The 12,976-nt window shown below is 38.0% G+C and overlaps 1 protein-coding gene across 1 annotated transcript in view; it reads left to right on the forward strand.

Moving 5' to 3' along the window:
- Positions 1–4,355: 4,355 nt before the first annotated feature.
- Positions 4,356–12,976, forward strand: part of cntnap2a (contactin associated protein 2a) — a gene marked incomplete at both ends in the record, with an annotated part of 342,587 nt that continues 333,966 nt past the window's right edge. The window contains one exon of the mRNA XM_079259621.1: positions 4,356–4,449. Coding sequence (XP_079115747.1) covers positions 4,356–4,449 — 94 coding nt within the window. The remainder of the gene's footprint in view (positions 4,450–12,976) is intronic.

Below are 12,976 nucleotides of genomic sequence, written 5' to 3' on the forward strand. Positions count from 1 at the left end.
TTTTAAAAAAAAAAAAAAAAAAAAAGCTATATTTTAAAAATCACATAATTTAGGTGAGACCTTCGAGGTGTACTAGGCTGGTTTGCTGACAGCTTGCATTTCAGTGTGGAATGGGAAGTGGCAGCTAACTTTAGCAAATGAAACATTGTATCGCAGTAGTTTAACATAAAACAGATTTTGAATTGTTTGTTTCTAAGAGAAGGTTAAACTGAAAGTTATTGGCCTCAACAGACATTTCCTTATCTTTTAAGATAAAGCAAACATCTTTTCCAGTGATCCCAGAAACGTGAAGCAGCATCACCTCCGAACTTGTTATTCTGTCAGAAGGTGGCAAGATAAAAGCAGTGTGGCAGCCAGGCTTGTGGCTGACTGTGGAAATCTCTTCTTCTCCTGAACATTTTATTTCACAAAACAACGTTGCGTGGCAGATTCATCACTGCTGTCATCAACTTCTTTTTTGTTCAAAATCTATGGGCCATCAGTCATAGCTGCTTTTTTACCCGCTGAATGATGGCTGTAAATTACCATGCATGACATATTGACAAACCCATTTGCAGTCCTTGTGGAGAAAGAACACTGTCATACAGCAAAAAGCATGCTGAAGTGGGTGGATGGAGTAATCAACAGACAGAAGAGGGAGATGAAGACAGTGAAAATGACAGGAACAAACTCCCCAAAAGGAGATGAAAATGATATAAAGAAGCTTAGACTTTTCTTTGGCTATGTCTGACCAAAGTTATAAAGTTCTACTTCATCATTTTGCTGTCTGGATAAAAATATGTATTTGTCTTGCTGCTAGTTTACATGTATACTATATGCTTTTCAGTACTTTGGTGCATGTGCCTGTGAAACTTGTGGTATTAAGAGTGTTAAAATTGTTACTGTTTGCATAATAAGTACTATGAATATGAATTTTAGCGAATGCTTATCTAATTCCTGGGCTGTATCACTCTGCAGATGTAATGGGTGTTTATGGGCTTCCTTTCCAATCAGCTGTGATGAAAACAGAAAACCTGCGTGGAGAGTGTAATTTTTTGGAAGAACCTGTGAAATTGCTTTTAGCTATATGAAGAAACAATGAGGTTAGGTGTTTCTGATGCATGTCAGCCACAAGTATCCTTCAGTTTCACTCAGACAACACACATTGTTCAGTTAGTAAAGTGACCAAAATGAACATATTACGTTATTGACAGAAGTATTTCAAAAGGCTTCATACTAGATTCTGTTGTTTATCAGTCTAATTTTCTCATATATTTCCAGATAGTAAAACAAAATAAAAAAGGGAAGCCCATTCACTGGCAATGGAGAAAAAAAATCACTGCTATTCATTAAAGAAGGCTCAAGCTGACCATTGACAGTTTCTGTGGTCTTTGTGTGACAATAACATTTTTGTTCTATCCCTGATGTGTAAAAGGCACAAGCCAGCCAGTGTAAATCAACAGTTTTTTGCTGCCAATAGCTAATGGAAGCTTGTATTTTGGCAACTTAAGTGTCCCCCCTCCCATTGTGCTAGTAAATTAGCATTTTCAAAATCCCCTAGCACCTACGAGCTGAAAAGGCTGTTTTGGAAACATTTATTATTGTGCAACAAGGCAAGTCTGTTTGGTTCTTGAGATAGGTGGCTGTTAAGATCCTGTTGTTGTCCCACAGTAACGCTCTACAGCAGGGATGAACGATTATGGTCCTTCAGGGCTGTAGTCCTGCATGCGTCATGCTGCAACACACGAGTCAGATGAACAGAGTAGTGCAGAGTTTAATGTAAAGCTCTGCTCTGTCTCCTAATTAAAGTTGAGGTAGGTAATGTTGGCGAGCTAGCAGGATGTGAAAGTGGCACCCTGTCTTGGCTCCTCCCCCTTCTGGTTTTGCTCCTTGCGTAATGAGATTTGAACAACTCCGTTTCGGTACGAATGTTTTGATTAGTCAGAGTTTTTACAGTAAACTGTGGGGTCTAATTATATTATTGTTTATGATTACAAAATGTATAGACTACTATCAGGATGAGGAACCACTTCATCCAGAGTAAAAAAAAAAAAAAAATGTCTGAGTAAGATTACCTACCCCAGCTTAAAGTCAGATGTGTGTCAGGTGTGTTGTAGCAGGGAAACTCCTAACACTTGCAGGACTGCAGCCCTCAAGGCCCGGAGTTGCCACGGAGTTGCTCTACAGATCAAAGAATGTTTTATCAGAAATGACATAGAAGGGCTCCAGGGTAAATTTTTGCATCGGTTTAACTTGAGTGCCTAAATTTGTGCCTGTCCTATCCATTGTTCTGTCAACAACAATAGACCTGCTTTCCACAGGTCAGCCTCTAGATGCAGCTCAGACATGAAGCCTGCTTTCGTTTTCTTAAGATGCTCCTCATTGTCATCAGGTAGAGTTGAATTTCCAAACTTTTTAGAACTACTTGTTTCTGCTAGCCTTGAAGCAGGTGGCAGGTGACATTTCACAATAGTAAGTGGTCAAATTTTATTCAACTCTCATCCAGTATTTTCAGTTCATTTGGATCCGACATAAGAAAAATAAATAAAATTAGTTGGTGGAAATAACCCAGATATGAACAAATTCCACACTTTTAAACCAATACAGAACACGGTGTAATGTGGAGATGAAGATCCACTCCTCTGCTTTTTAATTGACTTTTTATCACAGTGTCATTCTTCCATGAGCTCAGGTAAAAGACTGATAAATGCAGAACAGGCAGGCAGACATTCTGGGAGATTGAAGTCCTTCACATAGTCATGAGAAATGTTGGATACACCAGTGTGACCAAGAAAAAGTCACACTGGACATATTTTTAGTCAAATGAAACCAAAATGGTTGCACTCTAGAGCCCCATATTGAGCTCAGCCAAACCATTCTCGTCCACTGACACAGAAATGTGAAGATGTATTTGGTAATGTGTGACTATCTGATATTAAGCTATTAAACTACACAGAACTTTATACAGTAGTTGCTCTGCATGTTGTGCGGGGAAACTGTACAACATGCACCCATTTGACTGCTTACCATTTAGCTGTATACATTACAAAGTATATAGTGACTAAAACATTCCACCTTATTTACATATGCATACATATGCAGCCAGATGTGAATGATGTTTCTAAACTGTTTTTTTTTTACTTGTGTATAACAAGTATTTGTATTATTGCTAAAAATTAAACCACCACAAACAAGCCAACACTAACGCATGAACCATAACAAACAGCAAGTATTGTATACAGCAATGGCTCCCAGCCTCTTTGATTGATGTGCTCCAGCAGCTTTAACAGAGAAGCTGAAGTAACCATTCATCATCAATAATGAACATTTTCATCCACTTATATTTTACAGTCTTAAACTTCTTTTATTTAGCCATTTTTACTGCTAATTGTAGTAAATCAGAAGCAAAAACATATTAGCCAACTCTTTCATGTGTCATATAAGTTATTATTTATTATTTATTTGTATGTATGAAGTTTGCTAAAGTGGTAATTTGTTATATCATCAACCGCAACACATTACAAAATATTTGAAAATTCTGTATAAACTTACTCAAAATTTGTGTTCCATACATTTTCAAGCATTGGCTAAGTTAGAAAAAAATAATTGCATTTCTGATATCCTTTCTAAAGTTTCAAGATGTTAGGAATCCATGTTGCATATACGACATCAAACTTCAATAAAGAATGCTGCCAACACTAAACATTTTGTGGTGAAAGCAAACAAACAGCAGAGTAAAGATACGTCGGGACCGAGTGTGTCTGCAGGTCATGGGTAATTTTTGTCAAGGCTTTTGGTGTAAAGCGAAGAGACAAGTGCAGAGTATAATGCCACCTCCGCACAGAGAAGGAGGGGGGCACTGTCTGGCTATAAGAGACAGAAAGACGTTCAGAGAGAGACACAGAAAGACTGGGATAAGTTCAGCACCGCGGACAGCGCAGTACGGCGTTCTGGACAACAGATGAGCGGCTTGGAGCACACTGTCATGCCTCATAAAACTACTGGAACCTGCACTCTGCACCATAATTGCTCACAGTCGCTGTCTTTCTTTGCAGGTGGAAACTCGGTTGCTTTATTACTGTTAATCGCTAAATAAGGAGGCGAGATTCAGCAGAGGTAATTGCTTTCCGCTTCCAAGCACAGGGCAGTCTGTTAGACGGCGCGAGCCTTACATCATCGTGAGGCAGAGAAAGAGAGAGAGAGAGCGAGAGAGAGAGAGAGAGAGGGAGGGAGAGAAGAGAGAGTGAGAGTACTTACACCAGACTCCTCTCTGTCAGTCCTGAACTGCGAAGCGAGGCAGACGGACCTGACCGGCGGCACTGCCTCGCAGCTCCGCGTCCCTCTCCCGTTCTTCTGCCCCCAAAGCATCCGCGAACATGCACCGTCCTACCCGCAGGCTGACGTTATCCTTCATCGTTTTGTGGATTTTCTGCCATGCCAGCCGTGCACACGGAGCTCTGCCAACAAGCCGTAAGTTCAGATCTCCAATGTTTGCACGTTTGAGTGCTGATTGGATGAGACTTGATATGGGTTAGAATCAGATCTGTGGGGCAGACCTTTACCCTTTACCGGTGGTCCTTCGGGGGTCCCTCCGACTTCAGACTCTCACGTGTTAACAGTTCAGTTTCTCTGATCCATTGATTTTTATCCCAGATATTTCTGACGGTCCGGATTTTGATGATAGATTTTAAAAATAGCTGGAATAGTTAAATATGTCTGTGTGAAATTTTAGTTTGCTTTTTGTGCGGCTGCTGTGCATGAGCAAATGACAGCTCTCTCTCTCTCTTTTTTTTTTTTTTTTTAACCCCTTTTAAAATAATTCTAGGATATTAAGGATTAATATTATGTAAGGCGTGATTCGCTCTCGGACTAGCCATTGCATTTCATTTGTCCAAATGAAACCAAATCCAAAGATTTTAATTAACATTATTTATTTTTATTTTATGTTAAATGAAACTAAATGTGAATCATATTTATAGGAGAGAAAACCCATAGAGACTTTAACGCTGTTTTAAGTTTAGTCTATTTGTTTATAGTTATTTATTTTTTTCCTTTTATATTTTCTTTGTTTGTTTCAAAGTTATAACAAATATAATCAGATTGAGTAGGACTTACTCATGTCTGGTATAAATCGAAGTAACTTTTATTTATCTTGTTTTGTGTTTCTGACCGAATTGGTTTCATTATTTATTCCACAGATGGTTATCGACGTGCAAAGTTTTCCCCCTTTTATCAGTCAGTTTTGGAAATATTTATCCTGCTCATCATGATGTGGATGCAGCCTGAACACACACACATATATATATATATATATATATATAATATATATATATATATATTGCAGTCATTTACAGGAAGGACTCATCTCGATTTCTCCGCGTGAAATCTTGGCTTTGACCGTTTTGGCTACCTAAAACATCCGCTTCTTGTGCGTTTTCAGATCGCCTGTTCACTAACAGAACCCCCTGTAACAGGCTGGTGGTGGTCTTCTGTTTTCATCTGGATCACATGTGTTTGTTTCGTGGCATTTTGTTGCTGTCCAAGACTTTGGCGATATCCAGAGGAGTTCACTTAGACCGACTCCAGGAAAGATCGCGGGAGTTTCTCTCGTCCAGGATGGATGTGTCGGATCATTAATCATTCCGTCTGACAGGAGACGATGGAGAGATGCTCCGCCAGCGTTTTATTCTGCCCTGTGTGCGCGTGCAGCTGTGTGTGTTCAGATTCTTGAGATTGACAAGAAAAAGTGGGTAAAAGCTGAAGGGGGTTTCTGGTGTCGTGCTTTCTCGGACATTTCGCACGAGAGTGAGCTCACAGAGAAGCTTCACCGCTTTACAAAACTCATTTGCAAATGTAGTTCCTACTTTTCACTCTGGAGGAAATTTTAAAACTGAGGAGGAGCCATCTTGTAACTTTTCTTCAATTTTAGATCGCTTTGTTATATCATGAGCCCCAGTGGTGATGTTTACGATGTTTACAAACATGTCACGTGGGCTACCCTTTCTTTATATGTTCTTTATGTTTCTAGTCCCAGTATTTTCATGTTTCTTTACCAAATGTCAAACAACTGTCTGGAAAAGCTTCTCCAAGCAGCATTTCTGGAGGTTTAATGTTGCTTTTAGAATTTATCTTAAAAATAAGACTTTACAGGTGCCTGCAGTATAGAAACTGCGATTTAAATAATATTTTGAAGGACAAGTGAAATAGTCAGTCTGCAGTCAGTCTCACTGAGTCCTGTGCTATTAGTCATGGACTTAAAATACCTATCTGTCTGGCTGTTTGTCAGGTCTGCATGCATTTCAATGCCCATTTTTGTGTTTATCTATAAAGTAATCCAAGAATTATACCTAAAAAAAATCTCAGCCTGATGCTTTAATTAACATTATATAAAGTCAAGCCCAGTCAGGTCATGTGTGCTCCAATTCACAGCCACACAGATCACAGATGTGGTTGGGGGACATGAATTTGTACATTAGATAGAATTGAGACTTTCAGAAGAAAGAAATTCATATTCAGAACATCTGGCATGAAAAACCTTTTTATTTTTTTTTATTTTAGTAATTTTACGCTTCTCTGGGGACAACATTGATTAATAATTAACTAAGTAAAGAAGTAAATGTTGACAGATACAAGGCCTAAGGTCATCAATACTAAGCAGCTAATTGAAGGTTAAGCCAAAAGGCATATTATAAAATTTGGACACCAACAGAATTAGATGTGGAAGTTACTTTATGGGAAAGAGGCAGTGTATCTTTCTGCTTTCCTTTTATAACCCTGGGGACAGACAGACAGGAGCCCTATATTGCATCACATTGCTGGCACAAATGAACAGAGAGAGTAGTATGGAATGTAACAACTTAATCTCATGGCAAATGTGAAATGGCTGCAGGACTTAAATATAATCTGTTTCACTAGGATGTGGGGTTCACGTATCTAACACATTTTGAATATTTTAGTTGAGGGGGTGGGACTTGCAGCAAGTATTCAAGGAAAAGGTTATGTTTTATGCAATATGTTGTTATTCTCACTTTAAGTTCAGACTTTTATGTTTTACTAACACAAACAGTCTCCTTTTTAAATACCTATTCATCAGCAAGTAGGTTATGTTTCCAGCAGTGACAGAACAGAGAATCATGTTGAATATATGGTGTGGAAAGATTAGACAGATTGGAAAGAGAATTCTGGTCTAGTTGTTTTGTGTCATTCTGTAATTAACTCATTGGCTGCCAAACATGTCTTTTGTTCTTTCTGTATACAGAAAGCTGAGTTGTCTGGGTACGCTTGTCAGAACATCCCCCAAATACTCTCCCCAGGTGTGCGCCCAGAGTGCACCTGACACGTTGTGAATGTGCACGAGTGTGCACCCTGGAGACGCCCAAACTCACACACACAGAAAAATCATCCCTTCACATCTACAACATGGCGTGGTCCTGGAAGTTGGGCCAAAGTGCTCCAAAACACCAGCAGCATGGGGCTCCCTGCTATAGCGAGCAGCCAATGAGTTAAACTGGCTCAGAAACCCGGAGGCTTTATTCTCAGTTCACTGCTTTGCTTGTTTATTTATTATAGATGGATAGATAGATTCCTTATGAAGCCCGAAGGAAATTCACATTTTCCAGCAGTAGCCTATTCCAGCAACCCAGTTGAGAACAAAGTAACTCCTACAAACAAACTTATTCAAACAAACTATTTCACTTTATAAACACAGTGAGGGATAAAGTAGACATAAACTATGGTAAAAGTGCAATCAAACATGTCGTGAAGGTATAATATAAGGTGTAACAGTATAATGTTAATTGCGCCACTCAATGACATTGGGAGGAAGGATTTCCTTTGGCTATCAGTGGGGCAGGACAATGACAACGGTATTTTTAGCTGTTGTTTATAAAAAAAAAAAGGACGTTAAGCAGATGTTCACAATTTTTTTCTTTGTTCTTTTCTTTTCTTAATTCTGTGGTGGTAGATGCCAGCTGTGTGTTTATCAACTAACCAACAAACACTTCATTTGGACTCATTGCACAGATGGGTCCCATAATGGGAACAAAGGTTATGTGGTTTTTAATTCCTGTGTCTGTGCCACACGTGTTTTATTTTTCTCCAATTGATATGCCCTTTAGAAGATTGATTTCAGGTTCTGAGTTTATTACCAGATAAGTTTATTATCTTACAAGGATCCATCTCATCCATCCATTTTCTTGCTTCTGAGCCAAGGTCGTGTCATAGCAGCTGCAGCCGAAGCAGGGAATCCTGGATGAATAAATGAATGAATGAATGAATGAATGGATGGATAAATGAATGAATGAATGAATGAATGGATGGTTGGATGAACAAAGTAATTGAGTTTGATAAAACAAAATAAAATTGCATTTGCTTTGTCTTTTATTTAATTCAAAACAGATCCAATGCTTAATAATATTACATTTATTATTTTAATCCGTGTGATTTTACTGTTGTAAACCAAACACCTACATTTAATTTGGGACATTTATAACACTGACCAATCACTGCCCATATAGTTGAAAGTATTCCAGTCTGTAGACTGGGCTATGAACAATTTTGTACATTCAATAGTATAGTTCAAAACCTTGTTTGAAATCTTTCTTGTTGTGAAAGCAGCTACTTGGAGGAAGACGTTCACACTCAGTCCCTGTACTGCAGGCACAAAAATGAGGCGTATTTCCCTCATTATAAGTACCATTAAAGAGTTAAATGCATGAAAGAACCATGGATATGTTCATATGGTTTATAGTCATCCTATAAGAACACATTGCATATTTTCACAACCCTCAGAAGAACACACACATAAAGAAAGGAGGGTTGTCCTTGTTGTTCTTCAGCTGTAGCCTCTAATGAGTTGTCACAGTACAATATGTAAATTTGTTGTTGTTGTAGCATGTCAAAGCAAGGTCCCTCACCACCTACTATGCTGTCTCATAATCACTGAGATTTAAATTTTCCAATCTGCAATTCAAATCAGCTCACTTTATGACTAAGCTTCTTTACACAGAAAATGAGCAATACGTGTATTTTCTCCATGGATAAAAAGTTTATTTTATATGCACAAATCTTGACTGTACACTATGAAAAGGAAAGTTTAGATTAACCTTACAGGCTGAAACAGCCATTTTAGTCTTTATTTAGCTTTGAACTTAGCTTTGCACCAACACTACTCATTACCAGCTGTGTGCAGGACCGGTCTTAAAGGACAGGGTTTTAAATGCATGTGAAAGTAAAGGATGTACCTTTAAGTCAGTGTGTTAGTGACACTCTGGGTGACTTAATGGGATGCCCTCAGTCTGTCTGATGCAGAAAGAGATTAGCCTGTCCTCATGTCATTAAGCTTGCCAGGCTGTTTGACATAAAAATCAGTTTGGTTTGACTTCCAGCATCACATGTCACTGTTTACTTAGTGGAACTATTTCCATTCCACATAGAGCCAAATTACAGCATTTAGTAGCATCTTGTTGCCAATACAAGTGATTGATGTTAGTTTGAACCATTACCTCTTCCGGTATGAGACTAAAAATCCTCATCAGGGAGAGTTTCTGTTAAAAAACTATTTATATTTGGTAGCTGTATCTTACCCAAAATAAATGATCAGATATGTTATCTAATATGCACAAAGCCCTATGCAGCCCTTTTTGCAGTAACCCATAAGGGTGTGATTATTTAGTCTTTACACAGCCAACATATAAATCACTGTCAAAATAATATCATCAGACTCTGACGGAAAGATGTAAATTGATTTTGCAATTTTGTAAATGTCAACACGTTCACCAACACAGGTAAACATATTAGCAGTAATGTGTCTCTTCTGTGTGTACTTTTGTGTCTAAGTGTCTCCCATTAGGGGGTGATAATGGTGGGATTAAGGCAGGAGGAAGCAGACTGGTATAGCTCAGATTAGAGTAGCTCTTTACTTGGCATGTTGCTATATTTGGCTGTTTGTGTATGTGGGCTTTCTTGCATTTTAGGTGTGTGTGTGTGTGTGTGTACATTTGCTATGCATTGTTTGTTAATTGCTCTGCCATGTTTCTCTTCACATCCATCCTTATCTATTAAGATAACTTTATTACTTCTGTTTTTAAAATCTATCCCCCCTTTGCACATGTATTAGAAAGGTCTTTCCCTCAATTTAAACTTTACCTTTCTCCTTTACCCATCTTTTCACCTGCTTTTAAAGAATTTAGAAGAAAAAAAAGGCAGCTCTTGCTCTGCTCGGTTTTACAGGCAGCTTCAACCTTAACTACCTCAATCATTCATCTTTCTATCCACAGCTCTTCTCTCTCCATTTACTGAGTCTTTAGTGTGTCTCATCATTCTTTTCCTTTGTCGCTCTGCATTTCTGCCTTTTTTATTTTTTGTCTCTGCATATTTCTAATTCTGTCAGTTCTTACTCTGCTCTTTTATCATCTGGCCCAAGTCATTTTCCTCTTCTCGAGTCTCGTCTGTTCATCATTTCGTATCCACTTAGTCTCTCTTCTCAGTCTGTCACTGGGCTCTCTCCAGTCCTGATTACAAATATGCATGATTTTTTTTTTTTTTTTAAATAAGCTGTTTTTCAAGAAAGTAATGTAAAGTGTCTACATGTGCATCCTCATGCAAACTTTTAAAGAGTCTGCAAGGAGTTTGAGCCTGTGCCCATCCACTGACATGAATCATAGCCAGACAGTCATATAGGATGTTCCTCTTTCAAACACGGAGCTTCTAAGTTTTCCCCATTCTATTGAATTATGAATAATTTACTCCTTTATATATTCACCTGTTTTGTAGAGAAACAACATCCTGTAAGAGATGATTGAATTTAATTAGAGTATTATGTCACATGATAACAATTAGTACTGTCAAACAGTATTAGAAAAAATGGACAGCAGTGAAGCAGCATTTAGGATTTTTTTCATCAACATATTCTTACATTTCAAGCTTTTTGTAATCACAAAATGTTTGTTTTCCTTTCTTTGTCATAAATGCTGAGTAAAGCTGAGGTCAGGTGACTTCAGTGGAAAATCTGTGACAGTCAGCACTACAGTTTTAATCCTTCCCTGCAGAGATGCAGATCAGAGAAAGAAGCACTACTTCACCTTGGTCACGTTGGCATATTTTTTAACTGTCCAACTCCAGTGCAACTGAAATTATACTCATATTGATGTGTTTCTGTGGGAATGATGTACTGAAGAATATCCTTTTGTCTCATCACATACCCTAATGTTACTGAATCAGTCTCAAATCTAAATAAATGAGCGAATTGGATAGTTTCCCAATTCACAATTAAATGCTTTTATATCTTAGCTAACCATTTTGCTATGTTTTCCCTTTTCAGAAATGCTTTTATGATGCTACTTGTCCTCTGAAACAACTTTCTGACAGCTGCTTTTTGACAGTAATTTAAGAAGCTTGGCATTTTTATTTTTGTAAATTCTCTGTCTGATGGCTTCTCTGTCTCAGTGAAGAAAACTTGACATATTGATCGTCTGATGTTTAAGCCTTTTGGTCTGCCTTGTGTTTTGAATCCAATTGATCCAGTTTCTACAGAGAGCTAGACTCTGCCACTTTACAAACATTAAGCGTTAAAATGATTTCTTAATGAGGGAGGCCCTGTTGGTTTTGAATAATATCTGACTCTGTCCCTTGGATCTGAAGCCATCTTTCCATCCTCACAACTTGGCAGGCAAATTCAGAACTTGCTAATATATTTATAACAGCTGAACAATAGCTGTAAGTTGTTTACTTAAACAAGCTTCTTCTTAGTAGATCAAAGTATCCTGTGTAATTAAACGGAAAGGCCCCATAAAACATAGATTTTTGCGCAATGAGGTTGGTGCTTCTTTGTTAATTTATTTATTGATTTATCTTTTAATTTACACAAAAATCACTTTTTGACCTCAACTATACAATCATATAGTGAGAGCAGAAATTTCATGTGAAAACCCTCCATACATGCTTACACTGAGGTTTTTTATTTCAATTCCCAACATTTTTAATGAAGTACTCGTAAACTATACCGTAGCTGTTAAATACAGGTTTGCACTTGTACTGATGTGTAATTTTTCTTTTCAGTTTGGACTTTTCTGTGAATAAAATACATTCAGCTGTGAGGTTATCAATGTTTAACCATGGGAGCAACACCACAATGATGCAAATGCACACTGACAAGTCATACAACATAATTCCCTTAACAATGTCAGTAACTTGTGCACTTCCTGTCAGAGATACACACTTTGCAGTTCACACTGCCTCCATTTTTATTATTCCTTCCCTTTGTCTTACATGTACACAGAAACTGTCTACATCACTGAATGTTACAGAGTCCATAGATAACGTAAAGTGTACTGTGTATTTTGTTATCTGTTCATCTGTATGTATAAGAAGCCACATTCTTCCTAAGCTGCATGTGACACAGTAAGTCTATATGTGTCCGCCTGTGTAATTGGAAGTGATCAGAAAGTTATTCTAGTGGAATGTGTTCTCATTAGAACCCGTCAGAATCTGCCCATCTCATTGGACAAGGGTCTCTGAGTTGTGGAATGAGCTGGTAAGATGGAAGCGGAAAGAAGGCCAAGAGAGGAGGCAGCACTCATCAGAGAAGTGACAAGAATGAGGAGAGACAACTCAAGTAAAGATGGTCAGAGAGTAAAGATTTTCTATGACACCTTGTCGTTTGGTGTTATCATTGCTATTGTAATCTGTAGCTGCATCACAGTACAGCTATTGTCTTAGTCTAAAGCTGGATCAGGGTGTGTCACCAACACTGCACTTCCCTGTGGAGATGCTAAAACTGTGGACCTTATCAAGAATTCATGAAAAACATCATAGCTGCATCAAATAACAAAATTACAATATCCGTTTCTTTCCTTTTATTCCATTTCTATGACATGTTTACTGGATTAAGATCTGATCTGATTTTGAATTTTAATTCAGGTATTTTTCTTGTGTATTCCCACATTTTCCAAATGTTTCCATCCAGTCTGTGCAAAGCAAAGTGAAAGGAATTTTGATA

Source organism: Telmatherina bonti (genome assembly GCF_933228915.1).
Source record: "Telmatherina bonti genome assembly, chromosome: 20".
Lineage (NCBI taxonomy): Eukaryota > Metazoa > Chordata > Actinopteri > Atheriniformes > Telmatherinidae > Telmatherina > Telmatherina bonti.